This window comes from Heptranchias perlo, chromosome 35 (genome assembly GCF_035084215.1).
Source record: "Heptranchias perlo isolate sHepPer1 chromosome 35, sHepPer1.hap1, whole genome shotgun sequence".
Classification (NCBI taxonomy): Eukaryota; Metazoa; Chordata; class Chondrichthyes; order Hexanchiformes; family Hexanchidae; genus Heptranchias; species Heptranchias perlo.
Genome location: NC_090359.1, coordinates 19,911,214 through 19,930,839, shown reverse-complemented (window position 1 = coordinate 19,930,839; position 19,626 = coordinate 19,911,214). Strand labels below are relative to the sequence as shown.

Sequence of the window (19,626 nt, the reverse complement as noted above, 5' to 3'; positions counted from 1 at the left end):
GGCCATTCAGCCCATTGCATCTGTGCTTTGAAAGCTATTCAATTAGTCTCACTCCTTTCCCCACAGCCCTGCAATTTTTTACTCTAATCATTGCTACAATTCCCCCTTTTGAAAGTTACTATTGAATCTGCTTCCACTACCCTTTCAGACAGTGTTCTGGATCAGAACACAACAGGAAAAATTCTGTTCACTTTAGGCCACCCCCCCCCCCCCCCCAAATCTCAAGTAGCCAGTACAAGAAACTAGGAAGTTACTGAGATCACTGATGAAACATACAAGGTTCTTTAAGATTAGTCCATTAAGTACAGCTGTGACAATTGAGCTGAGTCATTGCATTTTTTTTTACTTGGGTTGAAAGTTAGAGAGCTGCATTTACACAGCATCTTTTACAGCTTCAGAACTTAAGTGTAATCATTTGTACTGTAGGAAACATGGCAGCCAATTTGCAAACAGCAAGGTTCCACAAACAGATTGTTAAATATTGGCCAGGACACCCAATTATTTGGGCAGACAAGTACAGAGACAAAGCCAGCCAAGATTTATAGCATTTCATTTATTAGTTATACAGCAAGTAAACATTCAGCATCTTCGGGATTTAACAACCAACACAGCCACAAGTAGACTACTGCTCACCACAGCTGCACCAACAGCCAGTAACACCACCCAGGACAACTGCCAATGAGCACCTGAAAAAAAGGTCAAGATTAAAGGCTGCAGAATTCAGTCAAGCTCAAGACAGCAGCAGAAAACAATTCAATGTTAATTGAATTAGCTATGGGAAAGTGAAGGTCCCAGACATGCATGGGTGGAGCTGCTAAAGTAACAAGAGCACCAAAGTGGACTATTCTACAAGACCCATCAAAAAAGGTAACAAATTCTGGGTGGTCTTACTGTGGACATGCAAAACTGCCTGTTACTCTTTAGACCCATGTAGCCTTTGGCCTCGTTTCAAAATTGGTTTCATGCAAAGCCAAAGGCTACATTGAGCTGGTCAAGTGGAAGTCTTTACATCCAGGCATGGCCAGAATGACCAATTGCACTGAAGACAAAGCCCAGTAGAACTAAGAGTTCAGGCAACTCAATCCTAAAGATGAGAAAAATTAGATCTTCATTTAAAAGAGAGATCATTGTTTGCACAGCAACACTGAACCCTTACAAGGGTTAAAGGTCAGCTGAATTGTTAAACTTCAGTATCAGACTATTCACCTATTAGCTGGTGGAGCTTTTGCTATTCAGCCTGTCAAGCACTCATCTTTCCTCTCCAAGAAATTGGCTCAATCAGAATTAGCCCCACCTAGATGCCACCATGGTCATACACCCCATGCAGGAATAGTTAGACCAGATAGTGTTGCACTGACATGCAGGCCAGTGCAAGATAAACCAAAGCATATTCCTCACTTACCATCATTGGTCATCTCCTGATCTGGCTGCTGTTCCTGGGTTAGGATGTTTACAGGTCCAGATGATACAGTGCTATGAAACTCCTGGGCAGAGTGGTTAATTGTCCGTCCTGGGGAAACATTGATTAGGTCAAGTACTAGAAATGAGGGACTTCAGTTATGTGGATAGCTTTGAGAAGCAGGTTGTTCTCCTTAAAGGAGATGGTTGAGGGGTGATTTGATAGAAGGGTTTAGATAGAGAAGCTGTTCCCATTGATGGAAGGGTCAAGAACCAGAGGAGAGATTGAAGGTGATTGGCAAACAAAGCAAAGATGAGGAAATTTAAAAAAAATTAATAGAGTAGTTATGAGCAGGAATACATTGCCTGAGCCACAATTGAATCAATGCAGGTTCCATTGTGGCTCTCAAAGGAATTGGATAAATATCTGAAGGGAACAAATTTGCAGGGTGAAGAGCAGAGGAATGCTTTTACAAAACTGGCACAGGCTTGGTGGGCTGAATTGCCTCCATCTGTGTTGTAATGATTCTATTGAGGTGGGTGGTAGAATTTGCTGTCCAACTCTTCAATAATGCACAAGAGGTTTTTTAACAAAATTGCAAAAGGTTTCTGTCAGCTGGTCCAGATAACTGCTCCCTTGCCAGAATCCTGCAGCAGATGCAATGTTATTTAGCATTGATACTGCATTAACTATTTCTATTCCAAGCTCAATCACCTGTAAGGTGGTAAGCTCCATGCATGAAAGCTCCTACATTTTGCATCAGCTTTAGGATGTAGCTCGATGGTTGACCTACAGAGGAGATCTGGACCAGGAGGGAATAGAGAACTGGGAGGGGAGAGGGCTCTGCCAATAAGCAAGTAATCAGTACTACCATAGCAAAGTTTGATCCATCAATAAGGCCTTACCTCCTCTCAGCTTGCCAGGAGTACATCTCCTTCCACAAGTATCAGTGGCACCTGGATGTTTTAAGTCACAAACTGCTACATTGCAATGGAAGTAAACCTAGAAGAGGAGAGAGTGCAATCACAAGTGGTCTAGTCTCAGGAAGGACTAAGCCAGCCAATAAGTTGCAAGGATGAACTGATCCAAGTTTAAATAGTCTGATGTTCATACAGTTGACAAAGGGGTCTTCATGGAAGATTCGTTAAACATTGCTTACCAGGCCCTGCAATCCACCAGAGTTATTTGAAGCAAGGGTCTTCACTTCAAATCTCTTCAATGAAGATGGGTTCTTCACATCCCTAGTTAACACTGGATGGAAGGTAGTCATGTAGGTATCCATATGGTTTTCACATCTTCAAAAGGAAAATATAAATCTTAACTCAGTACAGAAACAGGCCATTCAGCCCAACAGGTCCATGGTCTACACAGGCCTCCTCCCTATGTTTATCTAGCCTCCCTTAAAATTCATCTATGCTATATGTGACTCAACTACTCCATGTAGGGAGTGCCACATTCTAACCACTGGGTAAATAAGTGTTCCCTGAATTCCCTATTGGATTTATTACTGACTATCTTATACTTATGGCCTAGTTCTGGTCACCCCACAAGTGGAAACATCTTTTTGATCAATAAGACCCTCCCCCAAAAAGGTCACCCCCTCAATTTTCCAACCCCCCCCCTAATAGATATAACTTCAGTCTGGTATCATCCTAGCAAACTTTTTTTGCAACTTACAGTGCCTCTATCCTTTAGAATGGGGATCAGAACTGCTTGTTTTAAGAGCAGACAAGGGGGAAAATGAATGATTTAATTGCTTCCCATTAAATTATGGTCACTTTAGTACCAAACTTGAGGTTAGTAGGGAGTCAGTTACATGCCAAAATCTCATCCCATTAGATAGAGTCTGGATGAGCTTAGATTATGACCACTTCTCACAATGTGGCTTGGATGTGAGCTGAGCCACTAGACTAACCTAGCTTTATAGTTTGCAACCAAGTCATAAAAGTTGGTGGCAAGTTCAGAAGCCCCATTTTTGGCTAGCCATTACAGCAGTTCCCTCTAGTCAGTGGAAAACTTCTATTCTAAAACTTACCAGATGTTAATGCTCTGATGTATACAATGTGAGTAGATTTGCCAGTAGTAAGTTTGGTTTACTATTACCAACTGCTTTAGTGCAGGAACCCATTGGAGCAAAGTAATGTTAAGATTGCCATTATATTTACAGCCCTTGTAGCTGCATCTGATAGTTGCTTACCCATCTACAATGATGTCCCATTGTGGTTGCCCAGATATCTCCATTGATCCAGTTGCCCAGCAGTTTTCCAAGAACAATTCAGCTCTAGGATTCTCATTGTGGAGAAGCTCTATCTCAAAATAGAGTGGTTGGGTCAAGTGGACAGGTACTGGGTAGTCTTCAGCCTTGTAGAAGTTTGTATAGGATAGATCTGGCAAGAAGACAGATGGAAGAGAAGCATTGAGACAATCTGTTTGTTAGCAAGTCTTGCAATGGTCTAATTTTCACCACTCATTCTCTTGCCCAATACTAGGCCTCTTAAAGAGCATCCATTTCACAAGTCTTGTCACTAAGGATTTGTGGGCAGGACTCCTTTTAGTACAAGATTGTACTAGGTCCTACAGCACTCATGTAGATCAGGTTATTGGCTGCTAATCTGGCAGTGTTAAGATTGCCTCAGTTAGCAACCAACTGCATGGGTGCATCACAATGGCATATCCAGGACCTGTCAAGCACCTTGGGATGTTTTACTACATTAAAGGCACTATTATATAATCAGAATGATCCTTCTGAGGCTGGCCATTCAGCTCATGCTTTGAAAGCTTTCCAATTAATCTCACCTCAGTTGTGCAAGTTCTCTTCCTTCTTCCCTAGTACCCGTGAGAAAGTTATTGAATCTGCTTCCACCACCCTAAGATCATAACTTAATGCTTCATGTTGCCAATTACATTAAATTGGTCCTCTGGTTACTGACCTTCTGCCACTGGAAGGAGTTTCTCCTTTTTACTCTGTTAAAACCCTTCATTATTTTGAACACCTCTATCAAATCTCCTAAACTTCTCTGCTCCAAGGAGAGCCCTGGTACCATTCTACATAGAATAACCACGTGCATTTATAATGAAAGTTTTGTACAAGTGTTAAGCTTCAGTAAAGCTACTACCCACTTACTTTCTTCTCCCCCCCCCCCCCCCAATTTAACAAATCCATTACCTCTTGCCAGCCTTGCATGCAGATTCAGAACTTTTATGTCTTTACCTGTAAGAAAAAGGTATGATAATTACAGGTTGTAGGTTTATGAAGTGCCCTTGCATGTATCCCAAAATTAGTTTTGTATTTACTTACTTTTCAGAGTTTGTCTAATTATAGACAAGCCCTCAGGTACTTGTTGGAATCCCACAGGGAGGTGACCAAAACGGGTCCGAATGCTCAGAGTATCATTGATTGGGTAACGACACAGGATAGTCAATCTACATAGAGAAGAGGTTCATGTAGTCCTGAATTAAAAGGCCAATCTAGTACAAGGTTTCTACACCATCAGTGGAGATGATATTGTTTACTGACTCCTTTGAGCCAACTGAGGCACATTAGTATTCTACTAAACATTATGGAGTTGCCAGCACAAAGTCATTAGCCTCCATTATACTGAACAATGGAGCCTGGTGGTCCTGCCCCATGATAGTTAATATCCTCCCATTTAGAGGGATTACAAGTTATACCATGTCTTGGTGTCTACACCAAATACTGTACCCAAAAACATAACCCTACCTGTAGTCAGGATCTCTTGTTATTACAGGGAGGTCAAGTGGTATTTTCTCTCTTGGGTAAGAGATCTCATTTTCATAAATGATGACATCCTTCATGATCTGGAAGAAAACATTCATGCATTTAGAAGGTGTACAGGCAGACAAAGATCAGTGTATATTCTCAAATATTGCCTAGAAGACTGAGGAGTAACCTGAGGTCTAAGATTATGAAAAGGTTTGATAGGGTAAATGTAGAGAAGATGTTTCCATTTGCAAGAGTTCAAAAATGCAAGATAGTCACCAATAAATCAAATAGGGAATTCAGGAGCAAGTTCCAATCACAAGTAGTCAAGGTGAACAGATGCATTTAAGGGGAAGCTAGATAAGCACATGAGGGAGAGGGGAATAGAAGGATTATGCTGATGGGAGAGATGGAGTGAGCGAGCTTATGAGCATAAACAAGTTGCCTGTATTTCTGCACTACTACAGTAAGATCCATCTAGGCTCCTAATTACTGGTGTAGGAGCAGTCAATACAGAACTGCACTGCTTGAGCAGCTGAGCTTATGAAGACACTCAGGTCTATCTAGAACAATTTATTGGGCTTCTTGCCAGAGTAAACAGCAAGCAGGGCATTTATTTCTACCTTAAATGGGTAATGGCCTAGTGGTCATGGTACTGGACCAGCAACCCAGGTTAGTGTTCAAACCCCATGCTTAATTGAATTCAAAAAAATTTGTCCCAGGACCAAATAGTGAATTTAAAAACCCAACTGGTTCATTCATGTCCAAGGGAAACCAATCACCTCTTCCTGGTCTGACAGACAAGTGACTCCACTCAAGACTGGAAATTGACCTGTAATGCCTTCAGGGCAACACTGTTGTTGCAGTATCACCTCCATCCCAAGTGGGGAGGGGGGGGAAAGAGAAAGAGTCTTGCCAGTATACATGTGGTTATAACCAAGTTGAGGGCCCCTTCATTGTTAATTAGCACAGCTAATAGTTTACCCTTCCGATGGTTCCACACGAGTTGATATTGAACACGAAGAGTGCCTTCATCCCATCCTGTTCTTTAGGGCCACAGGTTGGGTCCCTCAGCTCCAGCTTACTAATATCAATGTCAGGATGTGCACTTGTTGACTTAACAGTGACAGCAACAGTACCATTTGGAAAGCACACTGGAAAGAAGGGTCAGATATTGGATTGTTACAATAAATTTGAAACATAGCATCCACCCCCCCAGTGACTTGCACAAGCCAGATTATTGTCTAATTCAAGAATTGGGCAATGTCCTAACCTGTTGCAAAGGTACATGCATTTCAGTTCTACATTGATTGAGGGTGCATTGGGTTGCCAAGTAAATGTCAAACTTAAGGGTTTCTAGATGCAATGCCAAGTACAGATTAAAGTCCAGCCATGTTACAGGAGTGATACTGCCTAAAAGGTTAATCACAAGTATCTGAAGGTTGCACAGAGGAGGGAAAAAGTTGAAGAACTTAATACAAGTAGATGGTCACATCTAATCACATGAGGCAACAGGCCTTGGACAATTCAAATAAATTCTAAAGGGGACTACTTGTTAAGTGCTTAACCAGGCTGGCCATAACTTGATGCAATTCTTGACCATGACCCTCACCCAACATTTCCTCCTCAGTTGTTGAAAAGGTACACTCCACAGTAAAGCTGTAGTACACCTCCAATGTCTGGTTATCCTTCAGTTTGAAGTCAATCCTAGATTGCAATTCATTGAGGGAAATTTCCTGGAAGAGAGGAGTACAGTTATATAGCCAACTAAGAATGGTACAGGCAAGTGTTCAGAGACTTGTCCCAAGTGTACTTTGTATTGAAGGAAACAATTACCTCATGAATAACTCCTGGTGAAGAGAAGGGGACTGCCAATGAAAAGTGAGTGCCATTGTGAGTGGTCAGGTATCCATACATGTGAGCTAGTTCAAAAGTAAGGAATTGATTGTCCACATAAGGAAGCCAGTAGTGATCCAGATTGCCATGTTTCATCAGCAGGTAAAGAGTATCATTGCCACAGTATCCAATCATGATTGGGAGCACTGAAAAAGAAAGTCAGATGATTAGATTCTCCTACTTTGGCTTAATGTCCAGAAGACAGCATCTCTGCTAGAATGACAGTTATAGAATTTAAAGCATAGAAACAGGCCATTTGGCCCAACTGTACTGGTGCTCCACATGAGCCTCCTCCCACCCTACTTCATCTAACTCCCATGAGCATATCTTATGCTTGTCTCATGTACTTGCATAGCTTCCCCTTTAAAGAGGCATCTATGCTATTTGCCTCAACTACATGGTAACATGTTCCACATTCTGGAACAAGTTTCTAAATTCTTCATTGGATTTATTAGTGACTCATGACCTGGATTTGGACTCTGGACCATCTCTAGGTCTGCCCAAACCTAGAGATGTACCCATGGCTAGATCTTGTACTCAATTGGCCTGTATTTTAGTGGCCCATATGAATGTGATACAACCATACTAGTTTAGATCAAGATCTTCAAGCTTCAAACAAGCTCCACTAGTGGAAATACTTGAAATTCCTAGTCACTGAAGATACTTTCCCCTGCCCATGGGTGTGGCATGAGATACCCCAAGCTTCTCACATCTATAATGCTGGAATGAGACAAGATCACATTAACCCTTCACCCCCCACCTGAAAGTCAGCCAATAGAACCATTCAAATCTTACTGCTTTACATCACTTTAGTTAGTGTTGACCTTAAACCCTTCCTAAAGAGGAATCATATTCATGTTGAGACAAGCCAAGTTTACTCACCAACATCATGCACATCTACTGTTGTTACCACTGGGACAGTGAAGGCTTCATGTTCTGGTACCAGATTGAAGATCAAAGTAAGGTTGAGAGTGTATCTTCTGATGTCATCATAGAGATACTAGGGAAAGATTGTTTAAAACCAACACATTAAAGGCCTGCAATCTAAAGCTAGCCAAGAGGCAATGTAACCTACACTATTCAGATGACAAGTATTCACCAACATATACAAAGATGAGGTTGATCTTAAACATGTTCAGGATTATGGAATGTGCTCTGGGTCTCAGCCACTGGCTTTTAGTCAAGAGCCTGGGAGATAGATATAACAAGTGTAGTATTTCCTTATCACAGGAAGCCAATTTGACAACTGCAGGTGTCAGTTATTTTGCAAGGGCTAGCATTGCTAAAGAAAAAATGCAATTTGCCCTTGAGCAAGATGCCATTTGTCTAGTAATAACTACCCACACTTTACTCCATGAGGAAGATATTGATAGGATACATTGAGAATGTAGAGTTGCCAACTGAAGATGGAAGCCCCTCCCAGCAGTTGGTTCTAATAGCTGAGTATAACCATCGTTTGCATGGGGACAGGGAGAAGATTCGAAAGTACCTTCTGTTCTATGGAAGGTGCTCCAACAGGAACCTCTATGATGAAGCCTATGGAGCCATTTGGATAGACAGTTGTGTGAATATTGTAGCCATTTAGTTTTAGCTCATCTAGAGTCAAATTCTTGTTTGCTACTGTAACAGCCACCAGCTCCACATCTGGAAGGAATGGTCCAATGGTGATGTTGAAATGTTCTTTTTTAGGATCAGTATCTAGAGAAACAATGATTAGATTGTCAACCCCCAGTGAACATAGATTTCCCTCCCTTCTGAATTGCAGTTTTGTTGTGGCTATGCAACAGATGATCAGCAAGTGTAGAGACACAAGGTCTGTTGCAGCTTAACTGTCCAATGATATTTCATACAAGCTTGGTTTTCCTCCGGTTTGGCAAGTCCATAAATCCAACTGATCAATGAAGAATCATTACAGCACAGAAGGCAGCCATTTGGCCAGAGCCTGTGCTGACTCTTTATAAGAGCAATCCAGTTAGTTCCATTTCCCTGCAAATTTTTGTCCAATTCTTTCGAAAGCCACGATTGAATCTGCATCCACCACCCTTGCAGGCAATGCATTCCAGATCATCTTCCACCTCCCATCAACTTTACTGATTCATGGGGCCTCCTAGTGACATTTTAAATACACTAGATTTCTGTTTTCCTATGAATGCAAGTTTCCTACATTTTACAATAATGACTACACTCCAAAAGCTGGCTGTAAAGTGTTGGACAACCTGGTCAGGGAAGGTTGTCCATCAAGCAAGTTCTTTCTAGAAGACAGACAAACCAAACACTGAAAAGGAGCCAAGTCTGACTGAGACCAAATATTAGTTTACATTGACTGCTACTCAATCCTTCAAGTGAACACTTAAATTGCTCTCCTGCAAATAGCCAAATCAGGACTTTACACAATCTTGTGCAAATTGGATGCTGTGTTTCCTACAACAGTAACTTACTACACTTCAGAGAGTACTTAATTGGCTGTAAAGTGTTTTGGAATGTCCTGAAAGTTCTTATACCTGCTAACTTGGGCACAAATGAATAGAGCAATACTCACAGCTAATGACAGACGGGACTTTAGGGATGAAGGGAGTAGATGCTGGCCGAAACACTCGGTGCTGAGTCAGTTCCTGTAGATGGTCCAACCACTGGTGCTCCAGAAGCAAGTGGATACTGTAAACAATGCCGTATGTGTTGTTGATCACATGACTCTGGAGGAGACATCAATAGGATTAGCATGTTTGACTTGCTTGACTCTCTGCCCCAAGGTGTCTGCAAAAAGCACCCCCATTGTACAAAGGATGAACCAATCATTGGTTCAGGGCCAAGTTATGCCTAGTGATTAGGAACAGGCCATTCAGCTGCTTAAGCTTATTCTGCCATTTAATTAGCTAATCTGTACCCTAACTCCATCTACCTGCCTTTGTTCCATACCCCTTAAAAATCAAATGGACCCTAACTTTGAGCAGGGGGGGGGTTAAGCATTTCAGATTTCCACTATCCTTGTGAAGCATTTCCTGACACCTCTGATCAGCCTACTTCTGATTTTAAGGTTATGCCCCTTGTTCTGGGCTCCTTCTGGAAGGAGTTGTTAATCTACTCTATCAAATCCTTTAAATCATCTTAAACACCTCAATTAGATCACCCTTTAATCTTCTATACTCAAGGGAATAGAGGTCTAGTCTATGCAATGTGTCCTGGTAAATCTGCACTGCACCCCCTCCATGGCCAATATATCCTTCAAGGTGCAGTGCCCAGAACTGAATGCAGGTCTGGGCAGAACTTTGACATAACTGCCACCCATTCTATGAAGGGAGGGGTGGGTTCATTGACTTAGATATGCTAGCTGACCCATTTGTACATCTAATTCTATTATGTTAGTATCTTAGGTCTAACTGATCACTTAGATATGTGAACACAATTGAATAGAAGTGCATGATATGATGCATTGGCTGCAGAAGTAGAGTTACGCTACACAAGGGTTTTGTATTCACAAGCTGAATATGGTTTATTCAGATCTTACCCCCTGTGAATGTACATGGATATTGGGACTGATGACCAAAAGCTTGGTCAAAGAGGTAGGTTTTAAGCAGCATCTTAAAGAGGCAGAGGGTTAGGAAGGGAATTCTAGAGCTTAAGAGCCTAGGCAAAAGGAAACTAGGGATGCAAAGGTGTTAGAGTGGAGTTTAAAAACACTGCATCTAGAGCATTTCTCCCTCTTGTTTATAGGTGTTAGAATGAATCTAAGTTAATTCAGGAATTAGATGAGATGGAGAACAATAGGTTACAGGAATCATTGACATCTGTGCAGCAAGATTGCAGCTTTATATTTGGAATAAAAGAGGGGCTATTAGCAAGAGACAAGCCTAGAGCTGATAGTGACTCAGAGCAGCCTAAAGCATTTATTGCCTCAAGTCTGGAGTGTCTAGGTTGCTTTAGTCTACCACAAACCTTGCTCAATCCTCCTTCTGCACCAACTGGGACAACAATGGCTATCACAGAATCGTTGACATACAGCTCATAACTCCTTTTTTCAACAGTTACATCATCCAGAAATTTCCCATCAACACCTATGGCAATTATCTCAGCGGTTATGTTTGCAGGGAACACTAGTGGTGTCAAAATCCTTGGTGTGGGCCAAACAAGCTTGTTGTCTTTCAAGATAGCATGACCTGAGAAGAGAGAAGTAGTTCAGTCATAGATATCAATGACAAAGTGGGAAATTGAGTGTGGGAAACAATAAGGTTCCAATTTCCACCCAAAGCCTTCTGGATGGGAGGCCAATCATTGGCCCCAACCTTCAGTGGTGAGGTGGGGGTTTGGACGGTTTTACCATGGGTGCCTAAATGGCCAGTGCTGTTCTCCAGCACAGGAGCTACCAGCTTCTCAGATCAGGAGAAGAGTGAAGAGAGAGCTTAAGTTGTCACTTACCAATAGGACATGCAGTGGAGCTATCAACCAGCAGGATCAGCCACCTTTGCTTGTAGAATACAGTTGCCTTAATGCTTTCAACTGGCATGTTGTCAACCTTAAATATAAAGGTTATGTCAGTGAAATGGACAAAAAAAGCAGGTAGTTAATTGGCTTGGTCCCTATTACTGTAACATTTTTTTTCTAGACCCCCAAATCTAGTCCTGTGCACTCTTCAGTTACTACATTAGGTGTTGCTGTGGCTCAGTGGGTAGCATGCTTGCCTCAAGAGTCAGAAGGTTGTGGGTTCAAGTCCCATTCAGACTTCAGCCCATAATCTAGGCCAACACTCTTGGTTCAGTGCAGCACTGTCAGAGGTGCCATCTTTTGGCTGAGACATTAAACCTGAGGCCCTATCTGCCCTCAGGTGGATGTTAAATATCCCATGGCTCCATCCCATGAAGCAGGGGAATTCTCCCTGGTGTTGGGAGAATATACATCCTTAGCCAAAAAACTAAGGAAGTCCGGTCATTTGCTTTTTGCTGGCTCTGCATATTGTAATGTAGGAAACTCAACAGCCAGTGATTCCAAAAGTAATTACTTGGCTGTAAAGTGCTTCAGGATGTTATGAAAGACACCATGTAAACAAGCCTTTGAGATAGCATACAGCTAATGTACTAAGCCATCAAGGCCTTGTGGCCATTATGTCCCAGTTAGTAAAGTCAACATGAAATCAGTTATTTCTGCAGTTGTGCTCCCAAGGCAATTTATTTAGATTTGCTGACAGTTTGAAGTGCCCATCAGCTCACTATAGATGTAGTCTTGGTTCACATCACCATTGGAATACAAGTCAGGGAAACCATCTATACATTGGCCACTTACCATTACAATACTGGACTCATTGGTATTGTAAGGGGCTCTGAATACAACCCTTGAGGCAGTGGTGTTGACCCCATAGCCGAGAGCATGTGCTTCTGTCGTGGTCATAGTCTTCAGCTGTGTGGTTTCGCCTTCACTTACTTGGAACACAATCTGCCAGACTGAGGTTATAGCCTCTTGAGCCTGGAACATAAAGGCATGCAGGACATTGGTGAGGGATGCAAAAAAACAGGGCCTGTTATACAGGATATTCAGTTATCAGGAAGTCAATGGAAAGTGGCTGGGGTGTGCAACAGGCACCTGCTGGGCATCCTCGCCCAATTTCACTCCGAGGTACTGTCATAGACCAAAGATCTTTTAGCAACTTAACCATTTGCAGCAAGACTTGGTGCCCAAGCCACTGCAGCCATACAATTTGCCTTTAGTGCCCCCCTCAGGAATGGCATATTCACAATCCTAGACATCAATACCTTCCTATAAGTAATTAAGTGCAAGTCCATATTTCCCCCCTCCCCCCCCCAAAAGGAGAATGGTTCATTATGTATGATTAGATAGGAGTACATGCAAGTTAAATGGTGGGCAGAAGTTTGCCCTAATCCTTGACCTGCAGGACCAAGTTGTGGATTGTGCCTTCAGATCATGGAATCACATCACAGAAGGAAGCCATTCAGCCCATTGTACCTGCTCTTTGAAAGCCATCCAATGAGTCCCACTTCCCTCCCCAATAGCCCAGCAAATTTTTCCTTCAAGTATTTATCCAATTCTCTTCTGAAAGGGAAGACTGAATCTGCTTCCACCAGCCTCAGGTTGTGCATTTCAAGTCATAACCTGCTGCATGAAAAATTCTCATCTCCCTTCCAGCTCCTTTGTCAATTACTTAAAATTTGTGTCCTCTGGTTACAGACCCTCCTGCCATTGAAGACAGTTTCTCCTTATTACTCAAACACTAGTTTTGAAGGCTGACTAGATCAGTATTCAAAATAATTGAATTAATTAGTACTGCAGTCATCAATACTGAAACCTATCAGAGGTTAGAAGGGAGTGGACAAACACCACATCCAAGTTACAGTAGATTCTGCCCAGAGCAGGGGATACAAGTACTTACTGCTGGTATAACCACTTCCCAGTCCTCCATTTCCATTTGTTCCTCCGCAATACCAGGAAACAGTCTCCTAACAGAAACCTATTGGAAATAGAAGCCAGTGATCATAAAGTCAAGACAACCCCTTGGTATATCTACGCCCCTAATGGCGTTGCCTATGGAGCTTCAAGTTGGAACCTCCATCAAGTTTCGAGGCAGCCTGAAGGAATGGCCAATTGTCAAAAGTGAGGGTTGATACATAATTTTGGGGGGGGGGGGGGGGGGGGGGAAGGAAGGTGTCAGATTTGACAAAATCCATCTTGTAGGAGACTTGGACAACTTCAGCTCACTGCTGGTAATGGATAAAGGTGGAGAAAGTGCAAAAAAATTAACACTGATACCACCAGAACTGAGGTTATACCCATCTGGACAGGCTGGGGCTCTGAAGAATTCAGGAGAAACTTCACTAGAGTGGAACTCACTACCACATGGAACAGCTGAGGCAAATAGCATAGATGCCTTTAAAGGGAACACTAGATAAGCACATGAGGGGAAAGGACTAGGTTATGCTGATGGGATTAGATGGAGGCACATGTGGAGCATAGACCAGTTGGGCCAAATGGCCAGCCTGTTTCTGGGCAAACATGCAAGAAGTGGCCATTAGCACATGTTTCTGTCAACAAGCTTGGGTGATGATATCTAGAGCTCAGTGACAATTTTGAAGACAAGTCCCTGAACAAGGCCCCCTCCTCCCCAAAAACAAATTCAGAGTCATTTGACATGTTAATTCAATTAACACAAGGTCAGACCATACTATTGTAAGCTGAACATCTTGGATATATTTAAAAGGGTTTAATTGAAGGAACCCTTACCTCCATGTAGTTCTCCTCACAAACTATTTCCCTGGAGCTCCATTGATATTCAAGTCCACAGGTCATGGAGAAACCATAACTGGAGAATAGATTGGGAATGAACTCATTCTCAACATTTAGATGGATGTTCAGTGCAAAGGTGTCATCATTCTAAAAAGGGAACATAAATAGAAGTACTTGCATTGACAAGCTGCAAACATAGGAGTAGGCCATTCAGCCCCCTAGAGTCTGTTCCACCACTCAATTAGATCATGGGCTGATCTGTGCTCCATCAACCTGCCATGGTTCCATAACTCTTAAACATGAACTTCTAACTGATTTCATTGGCACAACAAGCATTTTTTTTAAACCATTAAATTGGCACATAGTCTATAACTACAACCCTCCTGCAAGTCTGAGATCCAGATAAATTTTCTTAATTAATTATCAGGATGTGGAAATTACTGGCTGTTGTTATCACCCCATCCCTGTTGATGGAACAAAGTAGCTTGCTTGGCTACTTCAGATGGGCAGTTAAGAGTCAACCATGCTGAGGTAGGATGGAGTCATAGGCCAGACAGAGGAAGGATGGTAGTCTCGCTATTGAGAAACCTATTTAAACACCTCAATCCAGTCACCCCCCTCAACCTTCTATGGTGAAGGGAATACAAACCAAGTTTATGCAACTTGGCCTTGTAGTTTAACACAAGAATAGCACAAGGCCACTGTCAATGCGATTTCAAACCCATCTCCATGGCAGCAACAAAACCCAAGCCCAAGATGAGTGTTGTTGGCATTTATTGTCCATCCCTAGCTGCCCTGGGCCTTCTTGAACCAATGGTGGCAGTTTGCTACAACTAAGTTGCTTGCTAGGCCACTTAAATGGCAGTTAAGAGTTAACCATGTTGGTGGGAGACTTCAGTTACATAGGCCAGATAGCATGGTCACTTATTTCTCCCCCCCCCCCATTTAAAAAATAAATTGAATTTAAGTTCTCAAACTCAAATTGGAATTGGACACTGAGGCAGATGACTAACATTGTTCATGATTACAGTGTGTAGAAGGGCTGATACAGATCCTTGAATACAATAGTGGAAATAAAGTGGCTTGCTACAAGGAGTGGGAACAGCAAAGAATCACCATCCAAGCATTTAGATGGGAAACAGTTTATTACATTCTAAAGTCCTGGGGCAGGAGGAATGTTTGGTCCGAGATCAAATCGCATCTCCCTCCCATTGTCTAATTTGTATTCTGGATTTCAAGTGAATCTTCTGACCAGGAACAATCTTTTGGATACCCAAAGTGGAACATCTCAGCATAGACAGGATTGAGCAGATGAAATGTAAACCCAGCCCTCACATCCCACCATCTAGTGGTGGAACTTTTATTCTCATCTATGGCTACTAAGTTGGAGGGTGTGCTCCCTTCTCCTAAGCTGCAAGTGACTACTCACATCATTCTGAGCCAAGCAGGAGAGGAATGAAGCTCTAATCTCTGGATTGCCCCATTTATCGGAGGTGACAGTGAAGCCACATTTGGCGGCAAACCGAGGAGTCAGTGGGAACTTGTTTCCAGAATCATCTATAAAAGAGAGGGGGATATTAGTTCTTTAGTAACCAGGATACCAAGACAAAAGTTATTTCTAGTTAGATGCCACCAACAATGTTGGTAGTTGTTGACTAGCAAGCTTCAAATCACTAATGTGCGATCAGGTCCCAAATCCAAGCAATGGTCCAATCTTTAGGTCAAGTCTTCTCAGCAAAGGCTCCACTTAGCTAATATGAACAGGCTGTTCAGCCCCCTTGAGCTTGTTCTGCCATTCAATTAGATCATGGCTGCACTGTACCTCAACTCCTATTTACCTGCCTTAGTTCCAAATCACTCAACAAAAACTAAGTACTTGTTTTTTTAGGTGACCCCCCCCCCCCATCCAAGGGAGGGGGGAAATTCCAGATATCCACTCCCTGTGTGAAGTGCTTCCTGACATCACCCCTGAACAGCCTAGCTCTAATTTTAATGTCATGGCCCCTTGTTCTGGACTCCTGCATCTAGAGGAGGTAGTTTCTCTATCAACTCCTTGAATCATCTTAAACACCTCAATTAGATCACCCCTTAATCTTCTATACTCGAGGGATTAGAAGCCTAGTCTATTTAACCCTGGTATCAGTCTAGTGATTCTGCACTGAACCCCTACCAAGGCCCACATATCCTTCCTTGGGGGGTGATGTCCAGAAATGAACAAAGTACTTCCATATGTGATAGAGCTAGATCTTTATAACAAAACCTTCTGCCCACTCTACCTGTCCACTAGTTTAGTGATTGCTATACACAGATCTAAATATGTCTGCTCCTCACAATTTAGAAAATAAATTCTAAAACAATTAATGCCAATTTGGGGGAATTGCCATCACACAAATGCTCTGGTTGGTTTCAGAGAAACTCACCACTTGCATCAATGCTCCATTTTCTCCCAGAGAAGAAGCTTCCGTCTAGCCAAATGTAGAAGTAACGATCGTGGCATTCCCTTTGAATAGCTCCTTCATAAAGGGAAAAACCATTTCATTGGTATTTGGTTGAGCAAGATGATGCAAGCCAGTTAAAGAAAGAAACTATTTCTATAAGCACCTTTCACCACCTCAGGACATCCCAAAGCATTTCACAGCCTAAGTACCTGGAAGTGCAGTCACTCTGCCAATTTGGCAACAGCAAGGTCCCACAAACTACAAAGTGGGTGTGATCAGTTAGTGATGAGGAGGGATAAATGTTGGCCAGGACACCAGGGAAAATTCACCTGCTCTTTAAAGAGCCATGAGATCTTTTACATCCACCTGAGACCAGATGGGACTTCTGGTTTAATGTCTAATCTGAAAGATGGCAACTCAGATAGTGGCAGTACTGAAGGAGCGCTGCACTGAGTCCAGGGATGAGGGACTTCAGTTACAAGGATAGACTGGAGAAGCTGGGGTTGTTCTCCTTGGAGCAGAGAAGGTTGAAAGTAGATTTGATAGAGGTATTCAAAATCATGAAGGGTCTAGACAGTAGATAGAGAGACACAGTTCCCATTGGCTGAAGGGTCAAAAACCCAGAGGACATAGATTTAACTTGATTGGCAAAAGCACCAGAGGTACATGAGGGAAAAAAACATTTTTTTTTCTTAAAGATGCAAGTGCTTGTGATCTGGAATGCACTGCCTGAGGGGGTGGTGGAGGCAGATTCAATCATGGCCTTCAAAAAAAAAAGGAACTGGATAAGTACTTGAAAGGAAAAAATTTACAGGGCTACAGCAGGGAGTGGGGCTAGCTGGATGGAATCAAGGACCTCCTTCCATGCTGTAATGATTCATCCAAAAGTTGTTAATCACCATTACATTAAATGGCAATTTCATAGACAATAAGATTTGCCATTGTGAAAGCAAAGGCCCCATTAGTCATTTCAGATTCTCAGGCAAGGGGTTTTAAAAAAAAACCTAGTGTCAGCTTGGTTCAGTGATGAGCCCTCAGCAGTCAGGTGATTGGTTCAAACCCCACTATGGACTTGAGCACAACAGTGCAGCACTAAGGGAACATTACATAGTCAGAGGCACTAGCCTAGAAATCAGACCTTGGTGCACCCATTTTACAGGCATAAGGGCCAATGTCAGGGACCAGCACACCCAGTGCAGTGCTGCATAGAGGTGCCATCTTTCAGATGAGACACTAAACCAAGGCTCCAATGCTCAGGTGGATGTAAAAGATCCAATGGCACTACTCAGAGCAGGAGGGTGTTCTGGCCAATATTTACCTTCAACAAACATTAGTACCAGATTATCTGGTCATTATCACATTGCTGTTTGTGTGATTTTGCTAGACACATTGAAGATAAATATGGCAACCAGAGCAAGGTGACACACACAAGGACAATGCATTCGCTGTGGGACACAAGATATTCAAGACCATGAAAGGCACTATAAAAGAAACAGTCAGAATTTTAGATGAAGGAAGAGTCCAGCTACAGCTAAATTTGCAGATCCTGCTACCCTGAAGGGGAAACAGTTGTTAGAAAGTGAGGTAGATTTGGGTCAGGGACAAGAACGGAAATTTGCCAAACTCTGGAAATCAGAACTTCAGTCTTATTGTTCCTCCCACCAGAAGTCAATCCAAGAAATAATTGGATACCAATACATTACAAACTCAAAAGTAGGGTATCCACATCAGGATTTTAAGATCAACCTGAATGTTCCTTCCACCAAATCACCCACAAGTCTCAACAGGACTACATTACAAAATAATGTAGGGTATACATATTGTGATTAGGGCATAATTGTTGGGACTTTAAGGCATATTGGAATGAACACAAGAAAAAAAAACAGGTGACTCACTAGAGGTCTTAGGGTTATGAGAGTTTGATAGGCTAGCCATAAAAGATGTTTCCACTTGCAGGAGACACCAGAACTAGGGGCTATAAATATTTATAAGGAGTTACCAATAAGTGAAATGGGGAATTCAGGAGAAACTTCTTTACCCAGAGGGTGGAACTCATCACCACAAGGTGGAGTGAGGCAAATAGCATAGATGCATTTAAGAGGAAGTTAGATTAACACATGAGAGAAAAAGAAATAGAAGGATTATGGTGATAGGGGGAGATAAAGTAGGGAGGGAGGAGGCTCAGCATAAAACAGTTGGGCCAAATAGCCTGTTTGTGCTGTACATTGTATGTAACAGTCAAGAAAGATCCCAATATAAAGTATAAAATTGGAGCAGAGAAACCCTGAAGATGCCTCATTACAGGTAGCCCTCATTTCAATATGACAATCAGTTACAAGCCAATAGGTTTTATTTTTAATAGATAAATAAAAAAGTAAATAACTTACCAGGAGGGGGATCTGTTTTGACTTCTGTGGCTAATATCACCAGGAGCACCAATACTCTGAGAAGAAGAACAAAAGAAAAAAATTAACTCAGTTCTAACATAAGCCCAGCAGAAGGCCAACAGGAACCCACTCACCCCAAATGGAGAAAAGAATTCATTGTGTTTCTAACACAAGACAGTCAGGCCACACCACAATCCAGATGACTACTCCACAGGGAAAAATCAGCCATGCAAGGCATAACCTAAACCACCAGCTCATTGGTATTTAAACCATTTGGCTCCAATTAACTAGTGATGACCTTTTCCCTATTTGGTGTTGGGGAGCAGGCATTTCACATGCAAGGCCACATCAGACCAATTAATGGACCTACTTCGATTGGACTAATAGGGATGTAGCACTGAGGGGCTCCTATTGTCACCTGACAGAAATCAGCACCACTGATACAATAATCGAACCTGCCATTCTCCAACAAATCCATAAGGTTTACATTGGGTTGCCCCAGAAACCCAATTAACACCTCCACCACCTCCGGGCCTCCACCCTTTCTTTCAACTAATA

The 19,626-nt window shown here is 42.3% G+C and overlaps 1 protein-coding gene across 1 annotated transcript; it reads right to left on the bottom strand.

The window, feature by feature from the left end:
- Positions 1–538: 538 nt before the first annotated feature.
- LOC137302161 (uncharacterized) lies at positions 539–19,290 on the bottom strand. The gene is made up of 23 exons (XM_067971827.1): positions 19,203–19,290; positions 19,069–19,124; positions 16,664–16,756; positions 15,673–15,800; positions 14,241–14,390; positions 13,393–13,470; positions 12,291–12,470; positions 11,430–11,526; positions 10,950–11,170; positions 9,556–9,709; positions 8,506–8,714; positions 7,899–8,016; positions 6,957–7,162; positions 6,733–6,856; positions 6,105–6,274; positions 5,121–5,218; positions 4,698–4,822; positions 4,566–4,610; positions 3,597–3,786; positions 2,559–2,694; positions 2,305–2,401; positions 1,403–1,510; positions 539–686 (listed from the first exon to the last, which is right to left on the bottom strand). The coding sequence occupies exons 1-23, from the start codon at positions 19,223–19,225 to the stop codon at positions 580–582; spliced, it is 2,913 nt and encodes a 970-aa protein (XP_067827928.1). The 5' UTR covers positions 19,226–19,290; the 3' UTR covers positions 539–579.
- Positions 19,291–19,626: the final 336 nt, after the last annotated feature.